At 32.7% G+C, this 25,887-nt stretch overlaps 1 protein-coding gene across 7 annotated transcripts in view; it reads right to left on the reverse strand.

Annotated features, from left to right (window-relative positions):
- vn (vein) overlaps positions 1-17,894 on the reverse strand; it is a 72,790-nt gene extending 54,896 nt beyond the window's left edge. For 2 of the 7 annotated variants that reach the window (XM_065502955.1, XM_065502949.1), the window contains exons 1-2: positions 17,688-17,894; positions 9,832-12,533 (exon numbers count right to left, since the gene is read on the reverse strand). In XM_065502955.1, the coding sequence (XP_065359027.1) occupies positions 9,832-11,794 (1,963 nt within the window). In that variant the 5' untranslated portion in view covers positions 11,795-12,533; positions 17,688-17,894. Of the gene's footprint in view, positions 1-9,831; positions 12,554-17,676 lie in introns of all 7 variants that reach the window. The other 5 variants (XM_065502952.1, XM_065502950.1, XM_065502951.1 and 2 more) reach the window with 5 other exon arrangements.
- Between the last annotated feature and the right edge of the window lie 7,993 nt (positions 17,895-25,887).

Raw genomic sequence — 25,887 nt, forward strand, 5'->3', positions numbered from 1 at the left:
TTTTTTAATTCCAAATTAAGATTTTAATAATTTAAGCTCAAATTGAATTAATTAATTCGAAACTCAAGTATTTAATAATCACACGACTTTCATATTTTAGTTAAGTTTGATCCAAAATCTATTAAAAAATATATGTGAAAATTCCTTATTAATAAAATGTTCAATGATGAACACCTTTGATTAACACTACAAATTTGGTATTGGTTTCTTCAATATTTTAGTTAATATAAAACAATTTTTATATTTAGCTCTAAAATAAATTTATTCGAGTACTCGATTAATCGATAATTATTTATGGAATATTTTTATTATTCAAAATTGAAAAATTTTATTCATTAGAATAAAAAAATATCTGTTTTACCTCGCTTATTCCAATAATTTTTATTCGAATGACAACCCTAATGGTTACACAAGAGAATTTCAAATCATTATTTTAACACGGCATTGTCATTGGAGGCAAGTTCTTACCACAACTGCTTATAATTGTCATTACTTTAGTATAAATGAAACTAGTTACAAGTAATGACTTAAACAACACATTGATAGTTAGGTATCACAGAAGCCGCTATCAGTAAAAACAGAATGTGGACATGAAAATGACTAGAAAGTTATATAACAGTCAATAAGCAAATCATTATGACACTTCTTCTAAGAAAAAATATAATTGGGCATGGTTACTGTAACCATTTAAATAGTGTTACAAGATTTTTAACAATATTATAGTCACAGTAACCATTTACATGATTGTGGTAACCATAATATGGTTAGTTTATGATTCACATGATTGTATCAACCATATATATGGTTACAGTAAACAAATATATGTTTGTGACAACCATATTTATGAAGAATAATTTTATCATAATATGTTGTTCTCAGATTATGAGAAGCTTTAAGCCGAGACCAGCATAATATGATAAGTCCTTCATCATATAAATGGTTGTCACAAACATATATTTGTTTACTGTAACCATATATATGGTTGATATAATCATGTGAATCATAAAGTAACCATATTATGGTTACCACAATCATGTAAATGGTTACTGTGACTATAATATAGTTAAAAAACTTGTAACAATATTGAAATGGTTACAGTAATCATGCCCAACTATATTTTTTCTCTGCGTGTAGTCATTGCAAAATAAGTTATTGAGTAATTGCAAGTCATTACTTCTTCAGTTTGAAAAAAACATGCTGCTGAAGCACTCCGATTGCTTATGGCGAATGTGTTCCATCGATTTCAATGTGTGAGAGATGATTTGTTTGGATCAGAAGTTGTTATTTTAACATGGAAAACAAAGATCGCCCAGACGACCCAAAATAGTTTGAAGACCAAGGATTGAAGGCACTAATCCATGAAGATTGTTGTCAAACTGAACAAGGGCTTGCACAATCATTGAGAGCTACTCAAGCAGCAATTTCAAAACGTTTGCGAGTAGCAGGATTTACCCAAAAGCAGGTAAATTGGGTACCATTCGAATGAAGCCGTGAGACCTTGAAAGAAGATTTTGCATGTCCAAAATTATGTTTAAATGCTATAAAAGAAAACAATTTTTGCACCGAACCCCAAGCATTGCACTAAGGTAATTCTCTGTATTTGGTGGGAGCAAAAGGGTCCTATATATTATGAGCTGCTGAGATCTGACCAGACCATCACAGGGAACCTTTACCGAATGCAACTGAAGCGAGCATTGGCGAACATTGAAACTGTAATATTTCATCATGACAATACTGGGACACATGTTTTAATACCTGTTACCCGCTTTATAGTCCAAACCTTGCCCCGTCCGACTACTATTCGTTTTGATCGAAGCAAAACGCTCTCTCTGAGATAAGCTTCACTCCAAAACAGAGTATCCGAAATTTGTGAATATTATGAGCTTTAAAACTTTCTCAGGGTGAGTGCGTGAGTTAAAGGTTGATTACTGCTTAATATTAATAAAATAATTGTGAAAGTCTGTTTGAATTTGAAGTGATTTGAATTATAATGTGAATCTGATGAAGATTTTAAAAATTAAAAAAACGATGACAGAGTTTTATAAATTACAGAAAAGTACTTCCTTCTAAGATTTACTTGGTATTCTTTAATTCTACATTGTGTAGAGAGCAAACTTTATAGTGTTCTAGAAATGGAACTGTTGCGAGTCTAGTTTATGATGGCGTAACGATGAAATGTGTCATTTGATTTCAACAATCATGAAAAGCTGATTTAAGCTTTAAAATTATCGAATTATTGCTGCATAATTTAAATATTATTTTATGCTTATAAATTTTTAATGATTTATAAATCTAGATTTAAGATTTTGTACGCATAAATATAAATATTTAATGTAAATATGTAGTACATATGTATGTATGTATACACATATGTATCTTACATAGTATTAAATGTAATAATTATATTCATGTCACATTATATTCTTTTGATTTTTTGAAATGTCTACGAGTTGGAATGAACAATTTATTGTGGTAATTCCGCATTTAAACTACATATTATTTATAGAAACTTTAATTCCAAGCTAATATTTGATGGCCCTTCAAAAAATGTATTTAAAAACTAAAAAAATAAAAAATAGAATACAACCAACACAAGAAGAAAATTTTAATGAAAAAGTGCAAAATTAAAAAGAAAAAAATAAAAACTAAATAATGTACCTCATTTTCAGATACATAGATGTATAGTTAGTTCTATTTATAACTTTTTTTGTATATTTGAGAAACATTTTAATTATAACACTCACACATTAAAACATTCCTAGACAGATGATGTATTTGTCTATGGGTGGAAGTATGTATCTATGTAAGTTTGCCAGTGAATGAGTTAGTGTGAGTGTTTGGGTAATAAAATAATGAATTTGGTGTTTGTTGTTAACGAATTAACTTCATTGATCCACCACAGTTGAGGAACATGAGAAGTCATAAAAACAAACAAAAAAAAATACGAGAAAAAAAAACCAACGAAATAAAGATACATAAAATTAAACGCTGTGAACCGCAACGTTAAATATTTCGACAACAATAATAGCAGCAGCAGCAACAGCAAACACATCTAATAACAAAAGCAACAACAAAAAACATTAAATAAAACTTTAAAAACAAAGATAAATAAATAAATACAAAAAAAAAAAAAGAATGAAACGTTGCAACCAACAACACTAGTGTTTAACAACAATGAGTAGACAAACTGTTGTCAACTGAGAATTGTGGCTGTGGCTTTGACTTTGATTGCAGCTGCTGTTGTAGTAGTTGTTGCTGCTATTATTGCTGTTGATGGCACTGACAAAGGCCGGGGATACGTAAAACCAACAACCAACAGCCAACAACAGCAACGAAATACACAAAAACAAAAAAAAACTAAGCCGCACAAGAGAAAAATATAAAATTCAAAATTAATTAATAAAAGCACTGATTAGAGCACAGAAATAAACATAAGAAAATGTAACTAACAAAAAAAAAAAAACTAAACACGAAGAAGAAAAACAAAAACATAGTTGCCCTTCCGCAGTACTCATCACATACTTACTTACTACACACATACATAGATACACATTTATTATATTGCAGTTGTATTTGTGTAAATTTACCTCAAGTGTTATTTGTATATTTTACTCGATTTGCGGGTGTGTTGTGCTTGCTGCATAAAATTATTTCGGTCTGGTGAATACTACCAGAGCGTGAAGTTGGCAAAAACAAAAAAAAAATAAAAAATAAAGTAATGAAATACACACACACACAGCTTTATATTGTTACTACACAGATACAAAATCAACAAACAAAAAAGGCAAAAACAAAAGTAATTTAAAATTAAGGAAAATCATTAAAAAATGAATTACAAATGAGTGCTTTTATTTGCGATTTTTATCAAACTCGTCGTAATGCAACAATCATTAAAATAAAACTACAAATACTAGAACAAAACCCACCCATACATGTACTATGTACATTAGGGTGGCACCGTTTCTATCAGGGATAAATAAAGGGTCGATGTTTTCATCTAAATTGAACGTTTAGCTTCCCAACAGTTCTAGGGGACTGTCCCGAACTAGTGAGTCTACCTATGAATTGGGGTAACAACTAGTTATATATCTATCTACGCGACTAGTTATTTTAACAAGTACATGTCCTAATTATTTAAATATTTGATTACAATGAGACTGGTCCAAAGTAGTCAACACATTGGATTCACATACTGTATATATAGAGTCAGTTACCTTACTAGCTACCTAACTAATTACTTGATCAGCTAAATAACTAGATATTTTAACATGTACGGGCGCTAATTGAACTAATATAGTCAGTTAAAAAGAAATCCAATAAGTCCATTAAGCGATTGCTTGTAAACAAACCTTCCTCTGACAACTCTCAAATAGATTTCTTCTGGTGCATAAAATTTCTAAAGTGCAGTACACAATAAACGTTTAAAGTGACTTCACTATAGGTTACATAGAGACACTGAAGTGATAATTAACTTCACGATAGGTTGCATGGTATGTCAGTATACTTAAGCGAAAAAGAAAATAAACTGTATGAGAATTATATCAACACAATTTGTATAAAACCAGTTTCTACGAAATACTCACAAAAATGAGTATACAAATAAACGTTTAAAGTGACTACACTCTAGATTACTTAGAGATACTTAATTGACAATTGTCTTCTTGATAGATTACCTGGAATGTATAAAATAACCAATAGACTTCTCGCTGCACTACAAAGAGCACATACGTGTAAAATTATCAAAATATATAAATTGGAGTCAGCCAAGTATTCTATTTGGTGAGAGAACAATTACGTCCCTCGCAGTCGCATAGAACATGTTCAGAGGTTTCGGCATGAAGTCCACAAAACCTGCACTTTTCATTCTCAACGTTACCTAACATAAATTGGTGCTACTTTAAACCACAATTTCCGGTGAATTATCCAGCAAGTATCCTCAAGTCACCCTTTCCGAGCGAAAGCAACGACTGGGATCTAAGTCTGGATAGGGTAATGAATCGTTTGGGCTGTCTTAGTCCTGGTAAATTATCCCAAAATCGGGCAAATTCCGATTCAACCCAAGAACGAATACGTTCCATAGTGTATCCACGTGGGATGCCAAAGGTCCTATAAACGTGCGTCGTGCGGACCTGTTGACAAGACAATCAGCGCGTTCATTGCCAGCGTGACCTTCATGTCCAGGTACCCAGCAGAATGTAAGTCCTGGTGTTAGTATTTGATGAACTAGATAAATGTATAAAGACTTGTTTAAGGTTTTTATGAATTTTGTCATGTTTTTCCCAATGTAAACATATATAATAATGGTGTCATGTTAAAAATCTAAAAGTGTGTAAAAAACAAAGATTTTTTTGCTTTTGTGCCAACAAAGCGTCATATACGGAAAGTTTTGCTTTTCTTCTTTAAATTGAAAAGAAGTGTGTTCCATCGGTTTCAACGTGCGAGATATGCTTTGTGCGGTTCAGAAGTTGTGATTTGACATGGAAGACAAAGATCGCCCAGGCCAGCCAAAAAAAGTTTGAAGACCAAGAATTGGAGGCATTACTCCATGAAGATTGCTGTCAAACTCAACAAGATCTTGCAAAATCAGCAATTTCAAAATAATTGCGAGCATCAGGATTCATCCAAAAGCAGGGAAATTGGGAACCATATGAATTGAAGCCGAGAGACCTTCAAAGAAGATTTAGCATGTCCGAAATTAACGTTATAAAAGAAAACAATTTTTGCCTCGAGTCATTACTTGCGATGAAAAATGGATCCATTACAATAACCCGAATCGAAAGAGATCGTATGTGGAGCCCGGCCAATCAACCGAACTGACACCAAAGCTAAACATCCATGGACCATGGCGCTAATGTAATTCTCTGTATTTGTTGGGAGCAAAAGGGTTATATCTATTATGAGCTGCTGAAATCTGATCAGACCATCACATGGAATCTGTACCGAACGCAACTGATTCGTTTGAAGCGAGCATTGGCCGAAAAACGTCCAGAATATGCGGCCAGACAAGAAACCGTAACAGTCCACCATGACAACGCTCGGCCACATGTTACAATACCTGTTGAAAAGTATTTAGAATGTAGTGGTTGGGAAATTTTACCTAGCCCGCCTTATAGTCCAGACTTTGCACCGTCCGACTACTAGTTGTTTCGATCGAAGCAGATCTCTCTTTGGGATACACTTCACTTTGGAACAGAGTATCTGATATTGGCTTTATTCGTTCTTGGCCTCAAAAGATGAGCAGTTCTTTTGGCTCAGAATCCGTATGTTTCCAGAAAGATGGGAAAAGGTCATAGCTAACAATGGCCAACACTTTGAATAAATTTATATTGTACAAAGGTTAAAAGTTACACATCACAAAAGTTCGAATATTTTTAGACTTACAGTATTTAGGATAAGGCATTAAAATAGCTTTTCGAAGACCGTATTTCTTATGTTTCCTTTTTGCGAAAAATATGAAAAAACCCTAGAATACTTAAAAATAACCTTTTTATCCTTTGATTCTGCTGATCAAATACTGAAACCAAGACAAAAAGTTTGAGACAGGGTATCTTAGATAGAATTGAATTTTTATTTTAGTTGGAAACATCCACCATCTTTCTTTTTTTTTTGGGGCCACCCTAAAGTACTTATATGTACGTTCAAGTTACCTGTACACAAAAGAGACACACACAGCTGGCGAATCACAGATGTTTAAGTAATTCACGCACACATGCAACCTCAATGAAATGCAACAATCAAACAAATACAAATGCAATTGAGATTGAGATTGCGAATGAACCAACTGAATTGACTGAATGACACTGGGTCTGTCTGTCATTCCGTCCATCCGTCCGTCTGTCCAACGACAAATATTCTCTCAAGTCTCTCGCTTTGAATTTTCTTTTCAGTTTTTTTTTTCTTTTTATTTTATTTTATAATTTTTTCGTTTATTTATTTGGTTTGTTTGTTTTATTTCATTTTATATTTTTTCACACACTCTTGCACTCAACGAAGAGAAAGAAAGATTCACACGTTACACACTGCTGCAACCACATATTCATACATGTTGATAGGTAGGTAGGTAGGTTGGTTTGTTGGTTGGTTTGTTGGTTAGTTAGTTTGCTTGCATGTGTTTGTATTTGTGTTCGTATCCGTATCCGCTTTGCCAACCTTTAATGCAAGTTTAAAGTTGTGTGTACTGCTTGAATTGAAATTATCATTAATATTGTTATTGTGATGATGATGATGATGATTATTATTACAAATGCTAATTCGCGTGGCATTTGCGTGCACAAAGACCCCAACATTTAACAAAAATGCATAGTTTTTATTATTATTATTTATTTTTCGTTGTTGTTTTCGTTGTTTTTCGTTTGAATGATTTATTCAACTTGTACAACAACAACAACAACGAAAAAGCAACAAGAGTTTTATATTAAAGTTTCATCTGCTGCAGCAGACATTCATACATACTCGCACTAAGTACATATGTAAAAATTAAAAAAAATGTTGCATCATTTACACTCTTTTTTCATTAATGTTATTTATGCAATTTCTTAACTCGACTATTCCACGAATACTTCTCTAATGGACACGAACATACTGTAATGTATTGCACAGTCCGCCATACACAGATACGCACAGCCACACATAATCATACACACTCAAATACACATAGATACATGTCTGTAGAGTAGACTGCAGTCAGTGCACTGTGCACACATTGTTTATTGTAGGAAAGTTGTTAATTTGCTAAATAATTTTAAGTGAGAGGACGTGAAAGCAATAATTTTGTCGCAGAGGACAAGTGAAATGAAAATTTCATAGAAATTTCTTTATATATGGGCATTTCCATGTTCCAGAACGCGACATTTTAACGTCTTTGAAGATTTTTCGGTAGTATATTTGTAGATTTGAGTTTAATGCGAAAAATAGATTTTGTGCATTAGTTGTTTTAAATATATTAGATGATGACCATTTGCCCATCTAAAAAAGCCTGTTAAAGTAACATTTTTTAAGTTAATGTCACTAAATTTTAATTAAAAATTTACAGCAACGTGATTCCACGATCGTAGAGTACTGATGATTTAGGTATCGGAACGCGACATTGAACATGAACAGAATCAAATGAACATTTTACGGTTAAGCAAAAATATTAGAGTCTCTCTACTTGGAAGATATAGATTGAACCACTTGCCTTTCGTTCTTAATTATGGACTGGAAATGTAAAGTGTATTCTACAGATATTTGGGGATATACAAATGGTAATACTAATTTTAATGATACTTTGATCGGATCACCAAATATGCAATGGAGACTTATACCATTACAAACATCATAAAGAGAAAAAATTGAAATGGAAGAAGCCCTAGACTGTAATCCTCAAGACTAGGGGTTGTCGGTCCTAGACAACCCAAAAATTCTTGAAAAAAAGAAGCATGATGAAATAGTAAATAGAATTTACAGGTAAATGATCGAGATAAAAGCAATTGCAAAGGATAGCTAATCCTGGAGACAGCCCTATAGTCCCCAAGGAATTAAGTGGAAAAAAGGGGAAGGGAAAAAATTATATGGGAAAAACATTTTGGGACATTGTGTATCATTGAAATAAATTAAAGAGGAGAGAAAATATTGTAATATTATTCTGAGTATGAAAAGACCTAAAGATAAGACTGGATATTTGTAAACCGCTTCGTCGAATATTCAAATGGAACCATTAAAGCATAAGCTGCAATATCCGTTTCTTGCAGTGTGATCATTTTAAAATGCTAGACGAGATTTTGTAGCAGTCTTGATATATATTTTAATTATTTGCCAACAAAACAAGAACACATCGAAGGATGTTACATGTGACCAAAATCTGTTACGATCTAGGCTTGACTCTTAAAGACCACTATAGCCACTATAAGAAAAATAAAGCAGCTTGTTATTCGGACGATGTGGTACTGATGGTTCCGGGAATTTTTCTGGATATGATTTGCGATATCATGAGCAATACCTTGGGAATGCTCAGAAAACACAAATATTTGGATTGGAATTAACTCGAGGAAAAAAGAATAGGATCTACTTTACACAAAGACTAAGTTACCAGTTACCAGAAGGTACGAAATATCAAGAGTCCTTCAGGACAATATGCTGATGAAAGGAACGTGACAGCATTGTATCATTGTCGAAAGTACCACGTCTTCGAACTTACTCAGGCAGTGTAATGAAGAGTAGTCCATGCTAATATGTCTATCGGAAAGCACCCTAGTTTGGATGTCTGCTTTTTTGGTAGTAAGAAGGCTGACCAGAAAACCATTAGCCACATAATAATGGGTTGACTGAGAAAGGTGTGGCTATCACAAAGATCATACCAATACAGAATTTTGAAATACAATTATTTGGAAGATTAAGTAAAACGACCGGAATTAATATTAAGCAAATTGAAATGAAAAAGGACAATCAGATTGAACCCAAGTAAATTTGTTGTTTTTAGGAAGGACAATAAACAGGTTAATAATTGTTTATTTAGATTTATTGCTAAGACCAAAAATTACGATTTTATTTGAGAGGATTTGAGGACAATATTGAACGTATTTAGTTATGAAATTCATTTTAATCTTGTTAAACTCATTTAAGCTTGAGCCTTTGATTAAACAAGACATTTTTGAATATTGTAAAACAAATGTTAACAATAATAAAAATGGTAGGTCTGTCGTTCTTAAACTTAAAATGGAGTACATAAGTAAATAAATTTATTGCATATTTTCGTTTTTACAGTAAAAATTTAAATTCCCGGAGAAATTACGAACCGTAGTATAATGATGTTTTCATTGTTTAACATATAAATATTTCATATTTTTCACTCACCATAGTTTCCACTCACTGCATCTCGTACTGCCTCCACCACGCGTTTAGTCTTCCTTATGGGCTGGCCAAGTATTGTAAAGTTGCCAATGTCTATTTGCTGGACAAACAGCATATACATGCGACCCGGTTCGATGGTGTCACCTCTGACCAGACCGCGCGGTCTCAATTGTTCGCGATAAATATCACATTCGCCGCTGTTGTTGCGATAGGCGAATTGTAGGCGCAGATATTTTTGCAAACGATAGCCGATCTGCTGTTTAAACACCTCTCTAACCTCGACGGTGGCCGAAAAGTTTTGCCGGCGATCGGGTGTCATTGAGACAATTTTGCCCTCGAACACTGTAGGCGCTTCGAATGCCAATTGGGCGGGATCTCTGGCAGAGCAATAGCGCCGCGAGTGTTTGCGCATGCGTTGTTGGTGTTGTTGGTGCTGATGCTGGTGTTGATGTTGTCTCAAGTTGTGGAGTGAGGGAGATTTTCGAAAGCTTTGCTGCGTTGCTGATAATGAAGATGTCGATGTGGACGATGCTGTTAGCAGGTCGTTTTCATATTTTTTATAACGACCACGTAGAGAGTCGCGTCTACTACGGGCCGCCTGCTGTTGCATTGTACGCAATTGCTTTAAATGTTGTTCGTGTATCAGCATGCGACGCTGCTGTTCTGTTAGTTCTCTTGCCAAAGGCAATGAGGCAGGCACCTCGTAGGATTCTATAATGAAGCGAAGCGGCAAGCCTGACGATGATGACGACGACTTAATTTTGTTTACATTGGAGTTATCAATGCCGAAAACATTATCTTCTCCTGGCTGCAGCGATTTATTGTGTGTTGTTGAAAAGATGTTTTTTACGTTTTTAAGATTATTAATATTACTATGTATCAGTTCTGGTTGTTTTAAATGGGCTGATGCTGATGCTGATGCAGATGCAGATGCTGTTCGTGATGTTCGTTGTAGTTGCAAGAGTGTTTTGGTGTTTGTTGCTGGTGATGGTGATGGTGTTGTTATATGCAGTGTTAGAGGAGATGGTGCAACATGATGTGTTCTATCCGCCATTCTTCTAACATTCTTGTAATATTGCTGTTGCACTGGAAAGTTGAGATTTGGTGTTGTAGCATAGCTGCCTCTTGAGTTGGTTGGTATCTGTTGAGGACCATTTCCATTTCTCACATACAACACTTTTCTATCAGCAGCATCTTTATCATCCTCTTCTACGTACTCCTCATTATCGTTATCATCATCATCATCGTCATCATCACCAGCAACGCTAGCTGCAGTGTATGATGGTTTGATGCCATCGTTATACGATGCATCACCATCAGCTACTGTAGCCTGTGGTGAGGGTGTGTGGTATGGTTGTGGATGTGGGTGTGGGTGTCTAGGCCACCCTCTTAGTTGGAGCATGTAGCCTAGATTGTCATTATTGCTGTGTAGCTGCTGTTTATTATCATTGAATGTGTGTCTACTTTTACTATTGGCTGACAACAACAACAACCCTGTGTTTCGGCCACTGTTGCTGCTGCTACTACTGCCACCACCACCACTACTACTGCCGGGTTGCTGTGGTGGCAATGGCCGAGTGTCATCTGCAGGGTAATTGTTGTAATAGCCCGGAAATGGCTCTCTGTGGATGTCTGCAGTTTTGACAACTTCCCCAGGACTGGTTGACGCCAGTCTGTGATTTCTGTTTGGTAATGATGACAATAACGATGTTAATAATGTTGACGACGATGATGAGGATGATAATGATGTCGACGACGACAATGTTGCCTCCTTGATTACATTTTTTGGCATATGTGGTGGATTTGCAGCAAATGATGCGTCTGAACGAAAGTTCATTGTTGCCAATATTAGGGATGGTGCACATGTGACAAGTAGCAGCAGTACAACGACCACAAGTGAGCACACCGAGCAAGACATTAGATTTTTCGTATGTATACTCCATTTGCGCAATATTCGCGCATTCATGGCGTTTCCGCAATTGGTGTAGAATTTTAACAAAAGTGTTTGATGATTGATTATAAAACTTTAAAGTTTGATTGCTACTTCTTTTTTTGTTTGTTTGTTTTTAAATTTTTTTTAATTATAACTTGTTGGTTTTACTTTACAATATACGAGTATTTAAAAATAATAATTCTTTTATTAACCATACGTTTCGAATGCATTTACTTTTTATTTGTGTTTCTTTTATGATTTTATTTTTTTTTATTATTTTGGAACACTTGCACTTGTAGTTTTACTGCATTTTGATTATTTTATTTTTAAAATTCTTTTTTCTTTAATTTTTTTTTTTTTTGTTTTGGGAGGGGAGGAATTATTTCAATTTTTTTGTATGTTTTACAATTCTCTTTGCCAATTGATCATTTATCGATTGCGTTCATACATTTTTGGAATTTTTCTTAGAAATTGATTGCAATAGAGCCACTTTTTTATATGAAACACTACCGTCATTGTATCAATTTGTTTGTATTCTTACAATATTGAATTTTGTTTATTTTCTTTCTTATTTTTGGATTTTCAAATCGTTTTTTTTTTTGTTTCTCTTGCTTGTTTCTTTATTTTTTTTTTTGTTTTTTTGGTTGTTTGTGAGAGGGAAAAATCGTTGGATTCGTAGAAAATCTTTTAATATTTAATGTTAATGTATTTTGATTTGATTTTTAATTTCTTCATGTCTTAATTTTTACTATTTCCACTAGAACATATCTGTCTAAAATGAAAATTAAATTACTATACACAACAAATTAGTAAACAGAGTGATTTTTAAAAGATTGTATTGTATAAATATACAAATGATTAATGCCCTACACCTGGCAACTACTCAAAACCTTCTGGACATTATTTATATATTTTCATTCATTATTCTTAGAAATTTCGATGATTTAGTTTAGAAAAACTCGTAAGTTTATTCAGAATATCAACTTCTGGACATTATTTCTATATGTTGATTCATTATTCTGAGACATTTCATTGACGTAGTCCCGAAAAACTCGTGAGTTTATTCCAAATTTCAACTATTTTATATGAAAACATTTACGTGATCCATAATGATTGATTGTGTTCTCTTTAAAACTCGTGAAAAGACTCATGTGTATATAAGGCAACAGCTGGAGGGAAATTCGGTATCTCGATCCGCCAACACACTTTCCTTACGGGTAAATCAACGTAGACTGCTTGTAAGAATCATTGATAGATCAATTGAATGTAAATAATATATGTGCGATGGCAGCTTTCTTAGCTGCCATATACCCTATAGAGCCAGTCTTCAGAACAATGTAAAGTCAAATTTAATTGACGTGGAACACTCCAAATTTGAGTTATCTCTCATCTACCATGGCTGATTTTTTTAACTCGATCTTCTTGATTTGGACTATATGGAAAATAAAGCTGCTTCTTATGTGGACGATGTCGTACTGATGGTTCCGGGAATTTCTCAGGATGTGATTTGCGATATCTTGAGCCATGCCCTGGGAATGCTCAGAAAACAGAAAACAGAAATTCGGATTAGAATTAACCATATGAGGAAAAAAGAACTGAAACAAAAACTAAGTTTCCATGATTTAGGCTACGACTGTGAACTTCTCTTATCAGACGGTACAAAATATGAAGTGTCTTTCGGGAAAAGATGCTGGCGAAAGGAGCATTCGTGACAGCACTCGCTTAGTACGAAAGTAACACGTCTTCGAACTTACTCAGGCAGTGTAAGCAAGAGTAGTTCATGCTTGGATGTCTATCGGAAAGCATCCTAGTTTGGTTCCCTGCTTTTTCGGTAATGAACGTTCTATCTGAGGTATCGGGAACCAGATTAAATAAACTTATAGTTCATGTCAGTCAGATATAGACATAGATTAGAAACTCTCATGCCAAAGACCTAACTCAGTTGTCAGAAACCTTAGTGATGAGAATGTATTAGTAAAAAAATCTATGTGATCGCCCCAAGAAAAAATTTGACCTTGGATTTTATTCGTATGCCAAATTCACTTAATTTGATTCACTAGATTTGATTCTGGATTTTCGTGTTTTGAAATGTGAAAAAAATTCTATATAAGATGAAGTCAGATATAGACATATGTAGATCGGCAACTCTCATATCAAAGACCTTTTACAACTGAGTAAAAAACCTAAGAGGTGAGAATGTATTAGTAAAAAAATCTATGTATATATGATAATTTTGAGTATTTTTTTTATTTGAGTTTTTATTTCTGACTCCATGTGCATACTCTATGCATAGAGAATAGACATAGAGCGGAAAGTCTCCTGTCAGAGACCTAAGTCAGTTGCCAGAAACCTAAGTGATGAGAATGTATTAGTAGAAAAAACTATGTGAAAACAAAAACAACACTCGTATGTGTGATTATTTTGAGTAATTTTTTTGTTTGAGTTTTTTTCTAGTTTCCGCTCTGTGTTTCTCTATGACTCTATGCCCCGTATTCTGAACTTTATGAGAATTAAAACTTAAAATTATTCAGAAATCCACTTTGAGTGAAAACTACAAAAAAATCACACATACGTTGTTTTCAAATACATATACATACATTCTAACCTCTTAGGTTTTTTACTCAGTTGTAAAAGATATTTGATATGAGAGTTGCCGATCTACATATGTCTATATCTGACTTCATCTTATATAGAATTTTGTTCACATTTCAAAACACGAAAATCCAGAATCAAATCTAGTTTTCAAAAATTACGAATCGTAATAACTGAAGTGAATTTGGCATACGAATAAAATCCAAGGTCAATTTTTTTTGTTGGCGGGGGGGGATGGGTGTGATATAACAAAGAATCATCACTTTATATTTAAGGTAACTGCTATTCAAAATAAACTAGGTGTAGGGCATTAATACATTCGGCCTTGACCAGACCAATATTATTCGAGTGTTTTCTTCGATTTTTTTTGATTTTTTTAGTATTTTAATGGGAAATTTGTTTAACAGCCCGCCAGCCAACCAGCCAGACAGGCACATCGTAAAGCCCACGTGCCATACGGACAGTAAGTCATTCAGTCAATCAGTTTTTGTTATACTTCTTATACTATATTTAGTTAGTCAGCCCAACATCGAACAACAAGTTTTTAGACACCCTCGTTTTTTTCAACAATTTTGAAACATTTTCGCTCCTCAAGTACATTCGCTCGCCAAATAATATCACAACAATATATTGTGCGAGTGCTAGCAGATATAGTCCGAAAATACTCTGAATACAATCAAGAACAGTAGAAGAGGGCAGAGGCAGGCAAGGCGGACAGAGGCAGAGGCAGGGGCAGGCATGTTTGGATGGATAGATGGATGGATGTATTGCTGTTTCGGTCTCTGTTTTGTTTGAGTTTGTTTCTTAATGTTTTTGTAATCCATTTGAAAGAAGATGCGCCGATGTTTTTGTATATATATATATATATATTAAACATATAGCCAACCAATGTACATTACGTTTATGATGAAGGGGCGGACGGACGGATGGATGGATGGATATAGGTAGGGAGGGAGGTAGGTAGACGTAAAAGGGTGAGTGAGTTGTTGGCGAGAGTTGGATGCTTCTTGTGGCTGTTATTTTACTGAAATTTATTTTGTTGCTCCCCCCCTTCCCCCTTTCAAAGCCGTATGGCTGTGGTGTTGGTTGGTTGTTGGTGTATCCCTAACAAACATAGACAACGTTGCGATATAGGCAAATATCTATGTATGTATGCATATTATATAGATGTGAGCGTTTTCATATGTGAGTGAGTGAGTGAGTGTGTGTGTGTCAGAGTGTCTGTCTGTCTGTTGTTTATGTGTGTATACTTTGTGTAAATGTTCTTCTTTAAACATTAACATGCGGGTATATTTTTATTTTTCTGTATGATTCACAACGATTTTCACGAGTTCAATTTTCTGGCGCAAGCTGTTTTGACTCTAGAGTGGCCGTCGTCGTAACCGAGGATGACGATCATGCTGACGATCATGATGATTATCAACACAACATCATCATCATTATTATTATTATTATATTGTATGAAGATGAGTTTATAGTGCTCTTGTTTGTGATGTTTAATTTCTTGATCATGATGATGATGAAGAGGGAAAAGACTCTTTTTTTTCACTGGTACTATGCTCGACATACGTTCAAACTTACATACAGACGTACAAGTTTTGTGCGATATGCCAGACACACACTTTTCTAATTTTAGACAAAGTAATTAAATGAAAAAAAAAACACACACACACATAGATACATACATATATACTCACATACATATATGTGAAATTTTTAAAGAAAAACACACAAACAAATAGGAACAACAAAAAAAAAGTATCGAGACATCGTATCGAGAGTCTACGACGAGTGCGAAGTTAAGTTGGAAAATTCATTTATTTTTTATGCCCGTTTTCTGTTATTGAGGAAAAAATTTTGCGTTCGTAATTATGTATCTTTCAATTTCGAAAAGCAATTTTGAAATCATTTTGAAATTTCATTATTATTTTCTTGGATTTTTTCACTTTTTTTCTACTTCATCATGTACCTCCAACATTTGAGTATGAATAATTTTTTGTTATACGTTTATGATTTGTTGTTTTTTTTTTTTGGTTTAAGAGAATCATTTTCATTTTCAATTTCATTTCATTTGGTTTGAATTGTATTTTTGTAGTTGTTATTATTATAATTATTTGTTGTTTTATGGCAGACATATTAATCCTTTGATGTCAAATTGAGAAAATTACGAAGGTATAGTAGATAGAGTCGTGGTCTCGGTACGCACATTATTCATATTTAACAACTAGACATTACAAATATAAGACCATATTATAATAATCATAATAATGAAGAAAATCTTTTTCTAGCATGATCATGTTAATGATCATGTTGATGATCATTTTGATGAAGAAAAGAAAATACAATACATATGAAGATGGATATAGAATGTATATAAATAAAATATCTGTGATGATCTGTGTGTATGTATACATGTATGTATAAATGTTTGTCTATATGTTTGTTTGTATGTATTTAATTTTATTTAAATTTATTTTATTTTTTTTTTGTTTTAATTTTATTTATTTTGTGATTTTTCTCGTGTATGCGGAACAATGCCAAATTTTCACCGAAATAATATTTATAATATATGTATTTTGCTACGTAACTGTTAAATATTGCATTTCATTAATGCTTAAGTATTATAAATTTAAATTTAATTTTTTTATTTGTATTTATTTTTTTTTTCTTCTGTATTTGATTTGTCATACAATTGTTGATGTTTCATTTAAATTGGTAAATGAATTTGAATTAATTTTGTATTTCAGACAAATGTTAATAATGATGATGATGATGTTGATTTTTTGATGATCCTCGCCAAATAATGATGATCTGTCAAAATGATATTGACAGACATTCTTCATACGTTGATGGTTGCTTGCATACATTTTAATACATTCATTTGTAGGCGTGTGTAAGGCTGTATAAGTGTAACTGTCAGTGTATTAAATGGCGCTACTTTATTATTTTCAAAATAATTAAATGTGAAATTTTAAATTTATGTATGTATGTTCCTCACTCATTCTTTTTTTCACATTTTATTCCCACAGATTCATAAGTTTAAGACATGTTGCAAAATGTTGCTGTTGAGATGATTGTTTAATAGTTGTAAACTTGCTACATTTATAATTATTATTTAATTTCAGTAATATCTTTTAAACACAACACTTTATTACACTATGTATTTGTTTTCATTAATTATTTTTTTACTCTCTTCAAAGTTTTCTTTACTTTTTAATTTTTTGTTTGTTATTCAACATATATTTTCAAAAACAAAATAAAAAAAAAATATATTTTAATTTTGGCTAATTTTTTTCTTTTATTTTCAAGTATGCCAAACATACAAAATACGTACGTTTAAATACTACAACTGTGTGTATAGAATACACATTTATTTATATGTATCACTTTTATTTTTTATTTATTTTTTTGTATATTCTTGTCGAAAGAAAAAATAACTTTGATTAATTTATTCCACCGCCTTTGTGCTCAAAATTTTGCCACCCGGTACGTTTTCGGAAGACGTACAAACTCCACAATTGACGATATTTAACTGAACAAACCTCTGAGGAAACGAACATCTACGCACTTGTGTTGCACATTAAACTAAATAAACAGCCCAACACGTTTGACCGAATCAGTTACAACCCATGAACAGAGCAGAGCCAACCGAAAATATAAATTAAATTTGAAAAAAAAACAAAATATTACTATATTTAAGTAAGAAAGTGTAGACAGCAGACGATGCTCAATCACAAAAGATGTCTAAATTGTGTCTGTTTGTCTGCTGAGGCCCTCGCCAACCACCCTCATTTTTTTTTGTTTTTTTTGTTGACTTGCATCATCTTGTTGTAAAATGTAAACAAAACATATGACTTGTCAAAATTATTATAAACTCAACTCAGCAACTGATCGGATCGCTTTTGATCTAAAACTCTACATCTTTTTCCAACTCTTGCCTTATGTTAAGCTCTTGACAATGTTTACAATTATTTAATGAATTAAAATTGAATATCAGCTAAGATTTACAATATCCATTATAGTTTTAAGAAATAAATAAACCCCAACTAATAATAATAATACTCATACTCAACCCAGTCTTCTTCTCTTCACTCTTCGGTACTTTAGATCGTAGCAGCAGCAGTCAGACCAAAGTAGTCGTGTGATATTATTTTTACTACATCGGCATTTTGTTGGCAACATCAGGCATGTTGTGTTTACGTTTTATTCAAACATAAATAAGCAAAATTGTATTGAACGTTTTTGTTGTTGTTCGTACTAGTATTTAGCTATATTCACATTGCTGCTGCTGCTACTATTCACTTGTTATAACCGATTTGTATTGTTGTTGTTGTTTATACTATATAAATTGTAGTTTTTTTTTTTTGTACATAGTATCTACGTTATAAAAGAATGTGGTTGTATTTGAGCCACACATGGATAATGTATCTACCAGACATAAACTACCGAGATCAATTCACATACAGAATAGAAAACAATGATTTAAAGTAAACAATTTCAGTGACATTACAGACATTTAAAGTTGTAACACCAGCCAAGTCAGTCCCACAGACGAGATCACTTTGTTATTGCAGTACATACGTGAAGACAACAATGAGGGAAAATCTTTACGTTATTTTTAAGGCATTAAATATGGTAAAATTTTAATTAAATGCTTTTTTTCTTTTGCAGAACTAATATGTGGATGGTAGTAGAGAAATTATTTGGTTGTCAAATACCTTTGAAGTTGTCTAAATAGGTTTGGTGTAGGTTTTTATAAATTGACTTTCTATTCTCACGTTTTTGTCGCAGAATCCTTTGTATTCATTTAGCATAGTGAGAAAAATCTTGAAATATCATTTATAAGTTTTTCCAGAACAATTTTTATTGGTTCTAGAACTAGATCACACCTGTAAAGACTGACAGAGAGTTTGTGTTTTATCGATTTCAACGTGCGAGAGATGGTTTGTGCAGTTCAGTTGTCATTTTGACACGGAAAACAAAGATCACCCCGGCCAGCCAAACAAGTTTGAAGACCAAGAATTGGAGACATGAATATTGTTGTAAAACTCAACAAGCGCTTGCAAAATCATTGGAAGCTACTCAAGCTGAAATTTCAAAACATTTGCGATCATCAGGATTCATCCAAAAGCATGGAAATTGCATACCATACGAATTGAAGCCGAGAGACCTTGAAAGACGATTTTGCATAAAAGTAAATAAAGCATTACTTGCGATGATAAATTAATCCATGACGATAACCCGAAGCGTTAGAGATCGTATGTTAAGCCGGACCAACCAGCCGAATGGACGACGAGGCCAAATATCCATAGTTCTAAGGTAATTCTCTAATTCTCTGTAGTTGATGGGAGCAACAGAGTCCTATCTATTATGAGCTGCAAAAATCTGACCTGACCATCACAGGGAACCTGTACCGAATGCAACTGATTCTCTTGAAGCGAGTTTGGGACGAAAAACGCTCAAAATATGCGCCCAGACTTGAAACCATAATATTCCATCATGATAACGCTCGACCACATGTTTCAATACCTGTTGAAAAGTATTTAGAATGAAGTTGTTAGAAAGTTTTGCCTCACCCGTCCGGCTGCTATTTGATTTGATCGATGCAGTACGCTCTCTCTGGGAATCGCTACACTTTGGAACAGAGTATCCGATATTGTCACGATTAGTTCTTGGCCTCAAAAGATGAGCAGTGCTTTTGGCTCGGAATCGATATATTACCAGAAAGATGGGAAAAGGTCATAGCTAACAATGGCCAACACTTTGAATAAATTTATATTGTACAAATGCTTCAAAATAATAAAAACTGTTAATACAAATATCACTATAATGAAAATGCTCTTGTATGTTACAAAGCATATTTTTAAATTTTCAACTTTTAAATGACCATAACTTTAAGAGGTGTAAAATCAGTAACCTAAGATTTCTGATTCACAGGTATGTTTTTTCCTATGGTCTACCGATATGAGACTCTGAATTTTTTAACTTTCAACAATTCTGCCAATTTTTATCGATTATAAAAGAGGGATAAAATTTGACAAAAAAAAATTCTATATAATTTTGTTAGTATCAGATTCAGTTCTATTCAGTCCATTCAGATATCAGTCTAAATCTCTAATAAATATTTATATCTTGATCAAATTCATAGATTCGTTTTATTAAAACCCTCCCAAAATTTGTGAGAAACGGTCTTTAATTGAAATTTGACCCACTCGAAAGAAGTTACAAAACGTTTAAAGTCTGAACTTTTAAAAAATCTTGATGGCACAATATAATTCCAAATTATAAGTTGTTATAAAGCAGATATGACTGTACAAAAATCTGAGAATCAGTATATTATTGACTGTAGTCCACATATAGGGCCTCTAGCGAAAATCAATTTATTTATGTAAAAAAAAAATTAAATTTTTATTTAGTGAAATACTTTAAAAAGAAACAAATTTTATTTTTTGCATGAAATCGTTACTAGATTAAAATGTTTAATGATTAAAAATTTCAAATAATATTAATATAGTATTTGGGAAATTGCGTTGCTCTAGAAGATTTCAACCAAAAAATTATAAAAATTCAAAAAAAAAAAACAATTTGTCAAAAAATGCGAAAAAGTACATTTTGTTCTGCAGCTCCTCATATTCTTATTAGAGCTTCAATTTAATTAATTAAATTCTCTAAAATCTTAATTCATAATTAACATTTCATAAATAAAAACATGTTAGAGAGTATAGTAGGTCATGCCCATGCATATAATACCCTACACTGAGTAAATGAACAAAAACATTTCTTCTTTAAAATTTTATGTGCTGTTTTTCTATAGCGAACGTGTGCTTTGAGTGGACGTTTTACATGTATTTTGTTAATTTAATTTTGTGAGTGGTTTCGGAAGTGGGCCTAATATTGGAGCTATGACCAATTATAGCTCCATTATGGTGGCATAGGGTATAAATAATTGAATTCGTTGTTTTAATTCAATGTTGAATTAATCTATATATATATAAATGAAATGGTCCATGTATGTAATGGCATCACGTGAGAACGGCTGGAGCGATTTGGCTGATTTCTTTTTATTCGATTCGAAATTTTCAGGAGATGGTTTGTAAAGAAAAAAATTTAAAAATTCCGGGTAAAACTCGGATTTTTTTTTTTGATTCCAGTCAACTTTAATAAAAAAGCTCCCTAAAGTATGCAGTACAAATTTAGATATTTTATTTGCAAATAAATAAGAACAGACAGGTGTATGTGGGTTGGAGAAACTTGAAGAACTAACATTAGTAAATGCTACCGGGCGAAGTCGGGGCGGTCAACTAGTTCATAATAAAATACGCTAAACCTTTGCATGATTCCATTATTGGTAATTCAAATCTTATCCACATTGAATGAATATATTTTTTCTTCATTCAATTTGTTTTTTATTTTGTGTTTAATCATTTACCAAATGAATTGAAGATTTCAAGATTTGAATGATCCAATAGATTTGATTTAGCTTTAAGGAAACAATTCCCAAAGGAATAAATTCCATAAATAATAAATTATCAAAGGAATGAATCCAACACATTTGAAGTACCAGGAATTAACGCTATGAATTAATTCGTAATGTATTCTCTAATGGAAGAGTTGCAAGATAAAATTTAATTGTATTTAAGACACCAAACATGTTTAAACTATTTTCTAGTTTTCGTTACAATTTTTACGTTTTCACTCATCTAATGTTGATTTAATTCGTTAAAGCAACTAAATACAAATTTTCACACAAGACATTTATTTAATTTTTTGTTTTAATTCTTAAAACACTTCTAATTATACAAGTCACCGAAGACACCTCAAAAACCAAATGTTGGGTTAAGGTAAAAATATTTTCTCAGTTTGCAAGAGAAATCTATTATTAATTGAGAATTTTTTAAACGAAAACTTTCTGGCAAATATTTTCATTACCAAGTAATGGGTTAAAAACCTAATATTGGGTGTATGATTAAAAATTTTTTTTTTTCAAATTTGTAGCTTTTATTTTGAAACATTTTTACAATATAAATTTATTTAAAGTATTGGTCATTGTTAGCTATGACCTTTTCCATGTCATCGTACGTGACATTTCTACGTCTATAGAGTGGAAAAGATTATCTTAAAAATAATTTGGTCTTTATGTTCCATTCAAGGGGTACTTTTTTTTAAAAAAAATAATAAGTTCTTTTGAAACATTTTGTTGTCCAAAATATCGAGCGAAATAAGGGCATATCGTACGTGAAATAAAACGTAAGTCATTTGCGAAAATTTGATAATCGTGAGAAGCGTTATATTTTCTTTTAATTTCTTACAGTAAACCAAATATTTTTCTTTACAATCCGTCATATTTAAATAAAAACACTCTATGGTTGATTTTATAATAAATCAAATTTAACGATTTAATGATCATATATTTCCAATCATATCCAATAATTTCACAAATGCAAAAATGCCAATAATTGCACATATATCTGATTTTTAATTTCAAAAACTCTTGTAATAGTTTCTAGAAAACGTACTTCAATATTTTAAAAAGCTTTTAAAGTTTTTGAAATGAAAAATTAGTTGATTAGTTGACGATGAGTGCCTTGAGGCATGCTTAAGCATTATAGGGTTAATATCGTACGTGGCAGATTTTTCTGTTATAGTAAAAAATAAATAGAAAATATATATTCGTCACAAATTATACAGATATGAATCAGCTGGTCGCAATAGAAAAATAACAAAAGAAAATGTCAAAATGTTTGTGGTTTGAAAAGAGGGACAAATATATTTCAAACTCGTATTGAAAATTGTAATTTTCTCTCACTCTGCAAATCACAACTATTTAAAACTTTTCTGACAACTGTCATTTTTTGCATATCTGTAATAATCTGTGATATTCGTTTTCAATAAACAATTTGATAATAGCAAAAAAACAATCAGAGTCAAATTCATTTCATACTACATGCTAATTGGGAGCTTAGTTTTCGCCTCAATTTTAGCCTAAAACATAAAAATTAAATTAAAAAATTAAATATAGTCAGTTTAAACTATTATTTTTGCCCTTAAAATGTTGTAATAAGCCCTAAATACTTTCACATAGTAACATTTTAGTGTTCTATCTTATTCAAATCATCTTAAAAAAGTTTCAAGGGTTTTTTGTTATTCAGTCGTGGTTGTTATTCTCCTGGAATTGCCCATATGGATTTCGAACTTCTCATCTTTTGATGTCAAGAACGAATGGATCGAAACAAATAGTATTTGAACGGGACAAGGTCTGAACTATAAAGCGGTGTGGAAAAAACTTCCCAACCACTTTATTGTAATTACTTTTAAACAGGTATTGCAACATGTGGCCAAGCGTTGTCATGATGGAATATTACGGTTTCATGTCTGGCCGCATAGTCTGGGCGTTTTTCGGCCAATGCTCGATCAACAAATGAGTTGCGTTCCGTACAGGTTCTCTGAGATGATCTGGTCAGATTTCAGAAGCTCATGATAGGACGCAACAAAATACAAATTCTCTGTATTTACGCCATGGATATTTGGCTTTGATGTCGATTCAGCTGGTTGGCCGGGCTTCACATACGATCTCTTACGCTTCGGGTTGTTGTAATGGATCCATTTTTCATAGCATGTAATGATTCGGTACAAAAATTATTTTCTTTTATAGCGTATGGTGCCCAATTTCCCTGCTATTGGATGAATCCTGCTGCTGATAATGCTGCTTGAATAGCTCCCAATAATTTTTCAAGCTCTTGTTGAGTTTGACAACAATATTCATGGAGTAATGCCTTAAATTTTTGGTCTTCAAACTTTTTTGTCTGTCCTTGAGCGATCTTTGTCTTTCATGTCAAAATCACCCACTCTCGCAACGTTTAAACCGATGGAACACATTCACCATTAGCTTTGGTGAGTAATTGGTGTGCTTCAGCGGTACTTTCTATAACCTACACCACCATAGTGGGGAGGGTAAAATGCGTTTGTGCAGATGTTTATAACGCCCAAACATATTAGTCTAACACCCACCTTAAAGTATACCGATCGACTTAGAATCACTTTCTGAGTCGATTAAACGACATTAAACGGACGGACGGACAGTCCATCTGGCTGGCTGGTTGTCCATGTAAACTTTGTACGCAGATAACAGGTCGCAATTTTGAAGATATTTCGATCAAATTTGGTACATGTAATTTTTTTGGCCCAAGGACCAAACCTATTGAAACTGGCTGAAATCGGTCTTTTATTTCACATAGCCCCCATACAAATGTCCTTCCGAAATTGGACTTTATCGGTCATAAATTTTTAATTTATATATGTATCTCCACAAATTCCGCTCCAAATAAGTTTTATATATACAAAATTCATGTCACCAAATTTTGTTACGATCGGTCCATAATTAGTCATAGCTCCCATATAGACCCGCTTCCGAAAATCACTATTAAGCTTTATTGGCACAGAATTCGACATTTTCGAAGCAAAAAAACTTTATAATGTTCAATAACTAAGTGAGAATAAATGACTGATATGTTGTACCCTTTAAAATTACATATAGGTTATTAAAAACAAAAACAGCGTTCAAAAGATACGCCATCTACTATAAATCCCGACAACTTTTGCCCCCATCCAATGAAAAGATACATACAATGTACATAATTGTATATTGAAACGTTTATAATTATTTTTTGTGCTTTTCTCATAATATATAATTTGTTGATGACAAAATATTAACATTAAAACTTATACAATTATTTTGTGTTGTATGTTTATGTTTTTCTTCATATTTATTATATTTTTACGTTTTTTAGGGTCTTTGTCGCTGGTTTCCTTCCGCAGTTTTTAACAGAACAATATTGTGAGTTGTTTTTGTTTTGTTTTATTTTCTTTCTTACCTAAATCAAACAATTACATTCAAATTATCTAAAGATGCGAAACATTGTGTTGGTCATGAACAATTGTTGGGATCACTACACTTTCAAAACGCCGTCACCGAAAGTCGTAAAGAACAGGTAGAAGAAATAGTGCGTGGTAATAGTGGAAGTTGCAGTTGACTTGTACTTGCACTCGTAAAATACGTATTTTGTCAATAAACAAATTGTTGGTAGATATTTATGTATGTAGCTATGTATGAAAGTACATTCATACCTTCTTCTTTTCTTAAGAAAATTACATTCGGAAGTCTTCTTGAATGACTGCCGCGCCTGCGCAAATGCCACTGCTAGCAACAACAGCGAAGAAGACAGACGGACGATTACTCCTCGTACTACAGAGAAAATAATTATGAATGGGCTCGATGACGTAGTTCTTGACAGCTGTTGTTAGTTGGAAATAAACATTTGTTTGTGTATGCTGATGTAGATGTTGATTTTGTAGTATTTACACTCTGACAACAGACCTCCATACATACAATTCATATATTTTTATAAACCCAGTGAGTCAGTCAAAGTGGCAAATCGACCGACCGTATGAACGTAAGAACGATTGACAGAAAACCTAAGAGATCTTCATGTTTATGGCTTAATACAAACGACGAAGTACAAAAGCAACAAACTATC

Source organism: Calliphora vicina, chromosome 3 (assembly GCF_958450345.1).
Source record: "Calliphora vicina chromosome 3, idCalVici1.1, whole genome shotgun sequence".
NCBI lineage: Eukaryota > Metazoa > Arthropoda > Insecta > Diptera > Calliphoridae > Calliphora > Calliphora vicina.